The sequence below is a fragment of the Choristoneura fumiferana genome, chromosome 3 (assembly GCF_025370935.1).
Source record: "Choristoneura fumiferana chromosome 3, NRCan_CFum_1, whole genome shotgun sequence".
Lineage (NCBI taxonomy): Eukaryota > Metazoa > Arthropoda > Insecta > Lepidoptera > Tortricidae > Choristoneura > Choristoneura fumiferana.
Window position 1 is genome coordinate 11,693,597 of NC_133474.1, and position 14,482 is coordinate 11,708,078.

Genomic DNA, 14,482 nt, shown 5'->3' on the forward strand with positions numbered 1-14,482 from the left:
CTACCTGGTCCTCAAGGAGTCATGGGCCGCCCGGGCTTCAAGGACAGGAAGGGGTGAAAAAGGAGACATAGGTCTGACGGGACGAGAGGGAGCACCGGGTATTCCTGGAGCACCGTGTACAACTACTGACTACTTGACTGGAATTCTTTTTAGTGAAACACAGTCAAAGTGAACAAATTCCTACATGTGAACCAGGGCACACGGAGCTTTGGCATGGATATTCTCTTGTTTACATAGACGGTAACGAAAAAGCCCATAATCAAGATTTAGGGTTTGCTGGTTCATGCGTAAGAAAATTCAGTACCATGCCATTCCTGTTTGTGATATGTATGATACTTGTAATTATGCCAGTCGAAACGACCGCAGCTATTGGCTATCAACTGGGGAGCCAATTTTAATGATGCCTACTACTGGAAGAAATATTGAAAGGTATATTTCAAGATGTGTGTCTGTGAAGTACCTACGAATGTCATAGCTGTCCATAGCCAGTCATTGAATAATCCAGACTGTCCATCAGGATGGAGCACACTCTGGTGGGGATACAGTTTTGTTATGGTAAGTGGACGCTTTTTTATTTGGATACCTAATTATTATTATATTATATGTCGTATTTATTTATTCATTAGTCATATTAGATTTCGATTTGAGCATTAAAAGTATTTTATGGTTAATCATAACCAGCTGTTGCCCGCGACTTCGTCACGCGAAACTCATGCAAAAATGATTTTATTTCCTATGGTCCGCTAACTACTTCCATACCAAATTCCTTCTAAATCGATTTACTGGTTTAAACGTACCTAGACAAAACTGATCGCAACCTAGTTACTTTTTAATTTATAATATTACAATTATTTATACGCAACAAAAGATTGCCTACCAGCACAGGCGGCCGTTGTATGTTATGGCAACATTCCATGTAAGAATAGGACTACACACAATGCGACAACATGCAATATTACTCGACTGCGAAGAAGGAGTGTTATGCGTTGGACCGTATGTATGTAGGTATGTCTATTCCTATGTCCTCTCGTAACTACTCAACGGCTGAACCGATTTTGATAAATTATACGTCATTGGATTCGTCTTGATGACACGAGTGACACTGGATACATGCAATTCTTGAAAAATCGAAATGGCGGAGTTTTGGTGCCAAATTGTTTTCAATTTTTTTTATTCAAATTCATATCTATCAAGTAATAAAAAATAATAGTTTTAGGGGCTGTTTCACCACCCATTGACTGTTTTATTTGACGGATCAACGGATGGTGAAACAGAGGGTTAATCTTCCATTTTCACAGAAACATCAAAAATGTATGAAATGAAACAATAAATTAGAAAAAAAATCCGATTGCCTTAAAAAATACTAAAAGAAGGAAACAAGTTCAGTGGGCTAGAACTCTGTTAAGTACATAACTTAAAGTTCAACATTCGGAGCCCATTCAAACCGTGACCAGCTCATAAATTCTTAGTACCTAATGGATCCTTAGCTACTCAACAGAGTTCTAGCCCACTACACTTGTTTTCTTCTTTTTAGTAAGTATGTTTTAAGGCAGAGGGTTTTTAATTTTTTTTAATTTATTGTTTTTTGTACTTACTACTTACTTATATGTACCATTTAACACAAAGGGGCTGTTTCACCACCCATTGATTATGGATTGTGAATTTTGGATGGTGAAACAGCCCCTAAGACAAAAAGCTGCAGACCTGTTCTTAAAAAAAAAATCGTTAATGTATAGAAGGGAAACTTAGTAGACACGTAATAAAAACATAACACTAAGCTTTATATTACAGTATGGTCTGGTAAATTGTACGTGGTGTTTATTATTTCCAGCACACTGGCGCAGGTGCACAAGGAGGCGGGCAAGCTCTGGCCAGCCCCGGCTCGTGTCTGCAAGACTTCCGTGCCACTCCTCTCATCGAATGCAACGGGGCGGGCGGTGCTTGCCAGCACTTCGCCAATTTACTCAGCTTCTGGCTCACACCCATCGAAGAACAATTCGGGGAGCCAACGAAACAGACGCTCAAAAAAGATAGCCCGAATCCCCCGAGACAATTTGTCTCTCGGTGCGCCGTGTGTATTAAAAACACCACGTAATTCTACTTAAATTAGTTCTCACTTGTGGACGTATACTTACATAAGGAAACCTTATTTGTGAAACCACAGACATAATATTATTGACAGAATTAAAACCAGTAGTTAACTGAGTGAGCGCATCAAAGTTTTCGAGAATATTTGTCATACTTTTGCGAAGTCACGAGAGTGATTAGTACCTACCTATGATGGAAATTATTTAAAACATGCCTCGCAAAATTGATTTTTATGCGCTTTGTCTAAGATAAGTCGATTCAAAATACCGATTTATTGAACCAGTAGGGTAAATATTTATTTTGGTATGTATTCGACACGCGAAGTTAGTTCCCTTAACTTGTCTGTTTAAATAGCTGTCTGTGCCTAAATCGCTGCTAAATATTAACTATAATCTAATGACGACCAAATTATGTTGAAACAAAAATGTTTGCGAAATAAGTAAATTCTGTGTAAAATATTACCTGCAAGAATTAGGAAGGAACCGTCGACTCTTAAGTTCTTAAACTTTAATCATGGACAAGGAGTTTGAAGTAAAAAATCGCTTTACGTTTACATCCCCAAAGCGCTATACATGAAGTAGAGGGGGTGGTGCGTGATAGCAAGCAATGAGTATAACTATAAGGGTGAAGCCAGACGAGCGTAATGTTTTGAGTCGTGAGCCGTGTAATTTCTGTCTGGCTATGATTTTTAACATTATATTTCGTGATAATTTCATTTTTTATTTATGATATAAACATTCAGATGTTCTACTTTTCAATTAATTTTATTCTTTATCAAGTAAAGTAGGCTGGAACGACCAATTGATTTGTTTAACATTAGGAATATAGGATAACTTAGCCGCATTTTAAATATGTATTTCATTATTATTTTCTACAGTTTGAATTTCTGAAGTTATATTCTGAGGTCTTAGCTGGAAGCTTTTACTGATTCCGTACGTACCCATAATATTATAGCGTTCCTTTTTCTTTAAGATAGGGTAACATTCGCCAAAAACACCAAAGCTCGCTTACTTAATAGTTAAATTGATATCGTAAGTAGAGTTTATAATGTAAATGTTTAAATCATTATTTAATTTTATTTTAAATTGATCTGTACCATTTTTTTAAATATTATCGCATGATATTCCTGATATATTTATATGTGATTTTATCTGACTTAAATCACACAGTTGTAGAATCGAATAAGTAACTAAACCTTGGTGAAATGTTTCAAGCATACCTACAATTAATACAAGTGCCATAGTACGTATATATAACTAGTTACATTTACCCATTGTAATATTTTAATATGTTTGTGATATTCTAGCTGTGCCTTCCTTTGTACATACCTTCAATACACAAAGCATTTTATGTTCCTTTTAAACTTTTCAAAAATAATAAACTAAGTGTGTATTTTGAAAATAAATAACTTAATTCATAAGAAATGTCGACTACCTAGGATTTTTTATATTGTGGTAGAAATTATGTAATCTGCAAAAATATGAGTTGTAATGGATGATGCGAGCACTGCCATTGTAGATAATGTTTTGTATTTATAATTTAAGTGCTTATGCGTAAATAAATAACAAACAAAATGTTTACACATGGTTTAGCCAAATGCACTCTCCTACTCCCACCTTTTTCCCGAATTTCAGATTATAATGCCTATGTACGCGTAAACTATTCGATCTGGTAGTTTACAATTGAAATTCAGGGATTTTACAAAATTCCTGTGGGAAATCCCAAAATTTATATCGTAATCTTCATTGAGGTGTTGTGTTAAAAACAACTATACCGTGGGAATATTGGAATTAAAGTATGCCTATGTGTTATTTTAGACATCTAGCTATCTACATACCAAATGTCATGACTCTTAAGCCCAGTGGTTATTATTTCTTAAGATTTTATCCCTATCCGTGGTAATATCGGATAAAAAGTAGGCTATGTGTTATTCCAGATGTCCAGCTATCTACGTACAAAATTTCATCTAAATCCGTCTGGCCATTTTAGAGTGCAGGAGTAACAAACATACACACACACACACAAACTTTCGCATTTATAATTATAATATAATAAGTTGGATTAGTAGGATAGTCAGTTACCTCCTTATAGATCTAGTGAATAATGTTTTTTCATCGTATCAAGATACCTAAAAACCAAAAATATATGACTATTGTCAAGAGGGCGCTATTGTTCTTTTATATGACAATAGTTTAGTTACATTATCATTATAAGACTGTAACTAACACGAAGTATATGGGACTAGAGCCTGAAATAAACGTTAAATTATTATTATTAGTATACTCGGAACAATGCTTTCTATTTCCTTTGGCGACCTAAAACCTGAGGAGGAACGACCTTCTTTCGTAGTTCGCGTAATCGATGACTCCGATATACCTAGAAAGTTTATTAATAACTATAATTACTGCATATTTTTACCAGACTACAATGACATCTTGACTTGTCTACAACGTTTACCTGTTAGCTCCAATGATAATTTGAAAAGGTTTTGTAGCGAAATAATTTTATTCCCCAAGCGTTTTTTCCCAGTAGTTTATTATAAACATTATTTACAATGATCCGTTATTGACTACGAATCGTTTTGGTCATTTTTTGTTATTATTCAAAGAAACCGCCACTGTGACACTGACAATCATTAAACTTATTGCCAGTGTAAGAAATTAGTTCCAATGAAATTCCGCAACATGGCGAATAGTCATATATGTTTCTGGTCAGGCTTTAAAAACGAACTTTTCCGACAAAATACATTATTCATTACAAAGAGGAAGGAAAGACAATAATAGTGGAATCTAATATCTTTGACTTCTGTACAATAGCAGTGATAATAAAAAATCACAAAAGGTTTAAGAACACTGTTTCTTATGCATATCTACAGATCTGCAACTGGAGTGCCGAAAACGCCGATGGCGTCTAATTTAGCTTTCCCTGGATGCCGCCGACGCCTATGGGCGTCTGTTCTGCAGAAGCGTCGGCAACGCAGCAAAGTACGTAATCTGCACGGCTACTATGAAACTCCAAACTCGAAGTTCGTATCGTACCGTCCCTCTCACTCTCGTATTAAATAGTATACCTAAGTGTTATGGGCGCTCTACACTTAGTCCGCGGATCACGGCGCGATTTCGCGGAGCGAACTTGCCGCGAATTTAACAACGACTCTACACTCGCAATGGTTCGCGGTATTTTCACAGTTATGTTCGCAACGTTAAATGAAATGGACGTTGAAGTAGCTGTTGCTGCGTCCCTAACTTTATGCGCGTTAGCGTACTACAACTATGTACATATTAAAAATAAAACGCAAATTAAGAAACGGTGGAGAAAACGAAGGTGGTGGATGACAAGTATCCATCGTAATCGATTTTTCACCAATTTCACAACGACGGTGCAGGTCCATACACTCGGTCGCGGACTGCGAGTGTGGAGTCATATGCACGTTCGCGTCGCGTTCCCGCTTCGCGCTCCCTTTGACGCGGGACAAAAAACCGACCAAAATTGGGGAACAAAGCGCGAAACCGCGAAGAATATGCGAAACGGCTCTACACTTAGCGTTCGCGCCCCTTCGCAGCCATTGCGCTGCGCGCGATCCGCGGGCTAAGTGTGGAACGGGCTTTAGAGGGACCGCACGACACGAACTTCGAGTTTCGGGTTTCGTTCTCGTAGTAGCCCTGAATAAATAGTTTCGTTGTTTCATTTAAAAACATGTGCAAATTTAACCGTTAAGTTTCAAATGTTAAAATAAATGGAGTAGTGACATTTCTTTCCTATTAATTGTTTAGGATGGCATGAGTTTTTTTTTCGTCTAGGTACTATTCCTGCAAGGCTACTACGAAACTCGTAACTCGAAGTTCGTGTCGTGCGGTCCCTCTCGCTCTCGTATCAAACAGTGTAACTGTCAGAGGGACCGCACGACACGAAATTCGAGTTTCGTAGTATTCGTAGTAGCCCTGCTATAATAGTTGAAAGAAAAGCAGATTAGTGCATTAAGTAATTTATATTGCCCTCGTGCTTTTTAAAGCCCTCGCTGACGCTCGGGCTCCAAATCGGCACTCGGTGCAATAATAAATAACTTTCTGCTTGGTGCAACAGTCTACTATTTTGCCTGACACGTTGCTGTTACTTACGGTCATGGTATGATACGGTGTAATGGATAAGAGACCTTTTACATTGAGACTGCCAAGCTGCGAGTCTCGCTGGTCTACTCTGTTGCTCAGTTGCTCCGATCAACAATTAGTACTACATTCAACCTGAAAGCTCTGAAAACGGCCCGAGAAATAAGAGCACAAAATCAATATGTGCTCTTATTTCTGACAGTACCCGCCAACCACAGCCAACGTGAGGACGTGATAAATGCCTCAATGTCCGATTAAAAATTGCGAAAGCAGCCACCGTAACACTAAGGTTTTGGAAGGAATATCCTTCTTTAGGTAAGTACAAGTCAGTATTTCACTTAAAGTACGTCAAAATTTGTAGTTTACATTTAAAAATCAATAATTTATTGTTTGGCCAACATTTGGCCCTTTGATTATATACACACTAGATAGAGTCTCAGTAGGAAACAATGCCATTCAATCAAAACGTCCCAACTTTTTTTTGCTTGTGTGCGCGGCGACCACTTGACAGTTTCATCGTACGCTCGCGTTACGTCAATCACGTTGTCACTGTGTGCGTGCAAAATGTCCCGAAATTGGGGGGAAAATTATTAGAGTGCGATAGACGCTAGTAAAAATAATGGCGAATGTAATCAAATAAAAAATGAATAAATAAAACTAAAAAAACTTTTTATCCCTCTGTGTACAAAATTACCTTTTAGGCATACATTTGAGAGCCGCATTTTTTACCGCTCAGACAGTATTATGCTTTATTCGTGAATATTAAACTGAATAATATTACAATGAATTCTTATTAAGTATTAATAGTTATTTATGATACAAGTGCGGAAAGTAGGCAATTCCCAACGAGTGGCGGAGAACTTGAAACACGAGCGAAGCGAGTGTTTTGAGCCGGCACGAGTTGGGAATTTCCTACTTTTGACACGTATATCATACAACGTTTTACAATGCATTAAGCGAGGAAAAAAATCGAGGCAGTGACTACATCATTTAGTTGCCATACTCCTTTTACTACAGTAGCAGGCAGTAGATATACATACCGATATGCACGCCAAACCAAAATCGTTAACGTATACACTTTATTAAACCAACTTTCATAACAATCATTGACTCAGAAGATTAGAACAGCTACAGCTACAAATCGCACCCCCAGTACAACACTGTATTATGTCGAAAAATTTCAAAATTGACTTTGTATTATTACTGAATAGCCAAAAAATTGCCGCGTAAGTCACGAAGACCGGCGTATTTATATCTACAAAAATGTCCCACAGGTGGCGCTGTGACTCTCTATTGGTGAAGACGTGCTGCCGGAGTTATTCCGCGAACACAAAATTATTTCCAGTTGCGACTTGTCTGCCTTAGGATCCACACGTAAAGCCTTTCTGCAACAGTGAATTATTTCGTAATAATATGGTGTTGTTGGTTGTACTACGAAAATTACTCAGAGTTATTTAGCTTTAATTCAGTGTTCGTGAATGTGCTTAAACAACGTGTTTGATACTATTTCGAAATAGTTCTGTATTGTTGACGAAGGTAAGTTAGATTTTTTGTATTATTTCAAAATGCTTCTGTATTGTTCCTAAAAGCTGAAAATCAATTAAATAATACACTATTGATGGTATATATAATTTATGCTCTAATTTTGTTGAAACCTCATAATATACTATGTTTTACCCATAAAACTCTAATTTACATTATAAATTAAAATAAATGTATTAACAATTCATTTAGTTACTAATTTTTAAGAAGATATTTTTTTATTTTTTAGATAATGCACTATTGTTGAATGAATTATTTTTGCTATTTATTTTTGGCAGATGAAGCGGGGTTGCGGTCTTATGTTGCTTGAAAAGGCATCGGAAGGGACCGCAGAAGAACCCAGACACTCTGTTCAACAATGGAGCGTGGAAAAAGGTGTTGAAAATACAAGTGTTGCATCATCAACCAATGAATCGTCAGTGCTGACAGCACCAGCCGTTGGAGTTTCAGATAGGGAGGTACCTGTTCCTGTTTTATCTGATCAGAGTGAAGAAGAAGATTTTATAGATGATTCAGATACCGATCCGACTTTTTGTATTCCATCCAGCTAAACAAATATTATCTCGCCCGCTTGTAATACCTCGAGCTCTTCAACAACTTCCAGTTCATTATCGTCAAGCTCCAGCAACTCAAGTGAATCATCTAATGATGAATCCAATAGACCAGGTTCTTCAGTATGCAATTCGGAAATCATATCAGGTTACAATTAACCCCAGCACAAACTTTAAGCTATATGCTCACGAATGTAAAGATCCTGCAAGTAAAAGTTGTACATGTCCGGGCATAGCTTTTACTAGCAAAATAAAATACTTAGGAATTATAATTGACGAATCGCTCTCTTTTAAATACCATGTCGAAGCTCTATGCAGTAGAGTTCTCTGCAGTAGAGTTAGAGTAGAGAGCTCTATGCAGTAGAAAATACCATGTTGAAGCTCTATACAGTAAAGTTGATATTTATTTTCAAAAAATTACGCTCAATTGCGAATACTCATACAATCAAGCTTTGCTTTGCGTTGTGTCAAAATGTATTACCGTACTGCATTTCTTCATGGGGGGCGGGCTTGGCTAAAACGTCACTACTAAGCCTAGAAAGAGCCCAGAGAGCGGTTTTCAAAGTTTCTACGTTTCGTCCCTATCGATATCCCACTCCTATATAAATCATGTGAAGTTCTAACAGTCAGACAGCTATTTATTTTGAGCATTATCTTAAAACAGCACGCCGCAATGCCCGCAATTCCTTACAGCACTGAGTATACTGCTAAAAGGCGCAAAGATCTTGTCTGCCCTAATAACTACACCAAAATGCGCATTTTCTTCGTCTTTTTTTCGTTTTTTTAGGTCCACTTCTTTATAATAGGTTGAATGCGTGGCTAGACTTTTATTTGTTAAGTTATGTTAAGTGTAAGAAAAAACTCCAAGGTGCACTAGAATACAGGAAAAGCATACGTTAGAAAAAATATATTTTTTGGTACTTGAAGTTTAACATATTACGTTTTTGATGAGTGTTTGTTTTATTAAAATAAAGGGTTTTTGTTTAATGATAAATGTGCATTAATTTGAGTCAAGTTTTGTCTTTTATTTCTCTTTCAATAGGTACCATTTCTGGAACCAAAACAAATGGGTCGTTATTGTGTAATGAATCTGACAAAAAAAAACAATAGCGCATCAGTGTATTATTTCAGAATTAATCAGTATAAATCGCGTAACTCGAAATATTTTATTATTATTTCGTTCTATCACTCTGCAACAGTGAATTAAGTCAAAATATGCATTATATTGCTTTATCTACGTAGTTAGAATCATCTGAACTATTGTAAACAGATACGCATTGAATTCTACACATGCAACGTTCACGACACTTTCGCTATAACTTTGAATAACATGGATAACGGTTTTTCGTCGATTCTGAAAAATGAGCTATTTTGACTTAGTGCAGTGTTGTACTGGTGGTGCGAAATGATAGGTAAAGGAGACTTTGTTTATTAGCCCTTTTTGCTTGTCATTTTCCACACTTATATTGGCTAGTCCTTATCTCCTGCACGCTCCTATAATGCTAAATATCAGTGCAACCCGTGAATAAATCCGTGTAATAGTTAATTATCATCAAGTATATGTATTATGTATCTAATCTACCAGCTGTTAACAAAAAGTTACCGTAAATCTGAGATTTTTTAGCTTTGGAACTGTAAATTAATCAAAATTGGTTCACTACTTCTAATGGATAAAAGCAAATAAATAAGAATAAGACATACCGGTAGATGTTATAATATCCATGTGCGTAGAAGTAGATTATTCTATCAATTTAAGATGTTTATTAACTTAGTTATGTATATTATAGTTCACGTATTTTGTTCAGCATTGAGTTTGTCACTGACAATATTATGTGCTTCGTGAAGGACGTAAGGCGGCGTAAAGTCAGATATAAATTCATCATTTAAACTCTTCATTTTAATTTACTCATCAAAAATTAATTCACCGGACTGAACTTATGGACATTACTTTGGCGGGGTTTCATGACAAGCGCGAACGGGTAACCATGACTGGTTCGTGCTACGTCGTGCGCGCGCACTGGAAGCTCATTGGTTAACTTTAGAGTGCGCGCGCTTGACGTCGCACGGTCCGAATTGGACTCAAGAATTTATTTCCTTTTTTTTCATAACTTTAGACGGAATTAAAATACGAGTTTACATGAAAAAAAAATTAACGTTCTCTTCTCTGTCGCGATTAATCTGTATTATCTTATCAGTAAATATTCAGTTGGTTGCATCAAACGTTTTCTTATTTGTTCAAAGCCTAACTATAACGACTCTTTAGACTTATTTTTTTAACAATAGTTTGGACATAATTTGGCAATTTAAAAAGTTACTTTACCGCACAAGTGCGGTAAGTAAAATCCATACAACTTTACTGCAGACTTGTGGATGCGTGCAGGAATCACCAATTTTCTATTTATATGTTGTCAAGAGGCACTTTCCGAGCACGTGCATTGTAAAGATTATTTTCCAAACAATCGATTTGAATAAGTAGCACCTAGCGCCACGACAGTCAAATGTTAATGTTTAATTTAACATAGTAAATAAGTTATCGAATTTGTATAAATTATTTATTCAATAGTTCAATTAAAATATATATTTTTTTATACATCAAACACTAAGATTGGTTTTTTTGGAATCTTTTTGTATTTTTTATTTCAATTCCAAATTTTTACTTTTACGGTCATCCCGTAAAACCTAAATTGAAAATACAAACTGAAATATAGATGCACAGAAAAACCAGAAAAATAAGACCAGCACTGGCACTGGCAGCTGGTTTTTCTGTGCATCTATATTTCAGTTTATATTTTCAATTAAGGTTTTACGGGATGACCGTAAAAGTAAAAAATTGGAATTGAAATAAAAAATACAAAAAGATTCCAAAAAAAACCATCTTAATTTGATTGCTTGATAACGATATCTCTTGTCCGGGTGAGCGGTTAGTTCCAATGGAATGCCGAAAGCTTCTCGATGAGGGCTACACGGTATAGTTGTCGCTAGCGTCACTGCTTTAAAGTTATAACCGTTTAATACCTTGCACGGAGTTGCTTCTTTTTTCAATCTTCGACGCATTTCACTATCCACAAAATCATTTTTTTTTTTTGAAATGCTCGGAGCATATGACAGCTGATTTTGCAGGCAGCCAAAGGTCTTCTCTCCGACTTTTTCTTACAATGTCCACCCATGCCTTTTTAAATACAGGATCTATAGGTATTCTGAAGACCGATAAAAGTATGAATCAAATTGCATATGGTAGTTCAGTCTATCAAAATAAATATATCATCTTTCATAATCTTGAATTTATATTCATCTTATGAACGTTTGTACGAAACACCTGACTTTTTGCGAATTCTTTATTGATTGCATTATTAAATTCCAGTTTTTATGACCTTAACTCCCCCATTATATGTATTTGTTTACAACTTACTTATCAATCTCAAATAAATACAGAATCTCAATAAGATGGTTCAAATATTCATTAAAATATCAAAGAACATTAATTAGATTCGACATTTTCTCAAATCGATTAAAAATAAAAACTTTTCAGGTTGATGCGTGAAATCGATATATTTCGGTTATGTGCCCAATACAAACTTTTCAACACGATTTTGACTGAATTGTGGGGAATTTTGCACTGAAAACTGGTATCACCTACAAAAAATGTCAAACAATACTAACCAAAATAATTTAATCTTTTCTTACGAAATGTTATGGATTCTGGAGAACTTACCGATGGAAAGTCACGTTATTAGGGTATTTAATCCTGCCTTTATAATTGCGGCACACTTTTACGGCGCATTTAGTCATATTGAGGCGCTTTTGTATTGCGCGCTCCGCATACGTCACCTACGGTGTCACAATGCAGACTGAGGGGGGGGGGGGGGGAATGACTTATAAATAAGCCATCAGTTGGCTTATATTTTTTTGGGATGTTTTCATGCCGCCTAAGGACTATCTAGTGTGTATATTTGGCCAACCATTTCGCCAATACTTGGTGGTTCTGGAACAAATTCATGGAGTAGTTCTCATTTTAAAATAATATATTATATACTTATATATATTTTTGTTGTCATAATGACATTGTAAACTTTTGAAAAAAGCCGTGGTGGCCTAGTGGTTTGACCTATCGCCTCTCAAACAGAGGGTCATGGGTTCAAACGTGGACTGTATCTTCCTTAGCGAAAGTAATACCTTCAGGTAGGGAACCCTAAAAAAGCCCCTGCGTATAAGAGGATAAGATAAGTTAGAACAACTTATACGCCTGGTCTGGCCTGGCGATAATACCTAATTCGGTATTATCGCTACAAACGTATCGCTGTTGCTATATGAAATGTTCAACAGTACTAGGTATGTGCTTATACCGATTCACTGACCTTGTGTCCAGTCATAATCCGCACTTGGTTCCCTGTGAGGCAATCCCAAACACGGACCGTCCTGTCACTCGAGCCTGTAGCTATGTAGTTCGAGTTCGGGTGAAATTGTACACACTGAAAATTAAATCGGTAAAGCAATTTAAGAAGCGGTTTAAGAAAAAATAATAATAATAAAGCCGTGGTGGCCTAGTGGTTTAACCTATCGCCTCTCAAGCAGTGTCGTGGGTTCGAACCCTGGCACGCACCTCTGAGTTTTTCGAAATTCATGTGCGGAATTACATTTGAAATTTACCACGAGCTTTGCGGTGAAGGAAAACATCGTGAGGAAACCTGCACAAACCTGCGAAGCAATTCAACGGTGCGTGTGAAGTTCCCAATCCGCACTGGGCCCGCGTGGGAACTATGGCCCAAGCCCTCTTGTTCTGAGAGGAGGCCTGTGCCCAGCAGCGGGACGTATATAGGCTGGGATGATGATATATTTTTGGAGATTTTCTAGTGATCCTTTATGCTGTGCGGAATTGATGTCGCTGTCGCGAAAGAAAGAGAAAAAGAACTTTATAGGCCTTGGAAAAATTCGACTATATGTTAGATTCATTTTGACAAATTTAACATAACTGGAAATAGCCAAAGGCGTAGATTACAGAAAACGGTGATTCCCAATTCGCAGGTAACTATACTGCGAATTGGGAATCCATCCACCGCATTCCCCCTAGCATAACCGTAATAGAAATGCATTTCTGCGTAGTCACGTGAAGTGAACATGATCACTTACACGTAAACTTAAGTCCAGTTAATGCCAAGTCGTCGATTCCAGGTAATAACACTAATCCAAATCGTAATGCAAGTCAAAGTCCATAATTGAATAGCCAGAATGATTAGGGAAAACGAACAATTAGCAGTATTAAAACACAATTTTTAAATTATTGAAAAATAACAACAATGACCAAACAACGTGAAAATTTTCTCATGCGTCAACCGTCTTTTGTTTTTTGTTCTTTTTCTATTGATGGCCAGTGCGTGATTAGAATGAAATTTATTTAGAAAGGTTTTGCGTTGCTTGCATTGATCGTCATGTAAATTAAAATGTTGCACTTACCACATTTAGATTTAAATTTTTTGATTGAAGCCTTATGAATAATAAAATGAAATTGAGTAGCTACCTGATAGCTAGAGCAAGTTTTTAAAAGCCAAACGGTAATTTTTTTTTATGTGATTTTATATTTTTAAGGGCCCTTGAAATTGTGAACATACTGGGTAATTTTATCTTTCTTGGCATTTAATTTTTTTTTATTCCATTAAAAAAAAAACCAAGATCTAAAAAAAAAAAACTATAAAAAGCCGTGGTGGCCTAGTGGTTTGACCTATCGCCTCTCAAGCAGAGGGTCGTGGGTTCGAACCCCGGCTCGCACCTTTGAGTTTTTCGAAATTCATGTGCGGAATTACATTCAAAATTCAAATTCAAAATTCAAATGATTTATTCAGTAAATAGGCCGCAATGGGCACTTTTACACGTAATTTTTTTAAACTACCAGCGCTTTCGGAAAGACCATCATTGCCAAGAAGAATGCGCCGCAAGAAACTTGGCAGAAAGTCATTTTTTCATAAAAATATAATTACAAATAAAAACTTAAAAACTATATTATACAATTAAAGAAAAAAAATACAAAAAATAATAATAAAAGAAATACAGGGATGTATGGGGTCCCTTAGTTACAATACTAAACACTAACTATATCTAAACTATATCTACATTCAGTGGAAGTGTAGAATGCTTCCACCGTCATAAATTTTAAAATAATAATAACAATAATTTGGTTCTGAAATATACATTTCAGGTCAA

At 36.3% G+C, this 14,482-nt stretch overlaps 1 protein-coding gene and 1 long non-coding RNA gene across 2 annotated transcripts; one reads left to right on the plus strand and one right to left on the minus strand.

Moving 5' to 3' along the window:
- Positions 1–129: 129 nt before the first annotated feature.
- LOC141426212 (collagen alpha-2(IV) chain-like) lies at positions 130–2,783 on the plus strand. Its single transcript, XM_074085065.1, has 2 exons — positions 130–555; positions 1,832–2,783. The coding sequence occupies exons 1-2, from the start codon at positions 442–444 to the stop codon at positions 2,093–2,095; spliced, it is 378 nt and encodes a 125-aa protein (XP_073941166.1). The 5' UTR covers positions 130–441; the 3' UTR covers positions 2,096–2,783.
- A 9,401-nt stretch (positions 2,784–12,184) lies between these two features.
- Positions 12,185–13,539, minus strand: LOC141426213 (uncharacterized). The gene is made up of 3 exons (XR_012451211.1): positions 13,415–13,539; positions 12,643–12,756; positions 12,185–12,269 (listed from the first exon to the last, which is right to left on the minus strand). It is a non-coding gene; the product is annotated as an uncharacterized lncRNA (long non-coding RNA).
- Between the last annotated feature and the right edge of the window lie 943 nt (positions 13,540–14,482).

What these genes read in the sequence shown, in the direction of transcription:
- LOC141426212 (XM_074085065.1), top strand. Translation starts at nt 442, where the DNA reads ATGTGTGTCTGTGAAGTACCTACGAATGTCATAGCTGTCCATAGCCAG. An exon ending in GGGGATACAGTTTTGTTATG is followed by an intron (nt 556 to 1,831) that starts GTAAGTGGACGC and finishes TATTATTTCCAG; the next exon opens with CACACTGGCGCAGGTGCACA.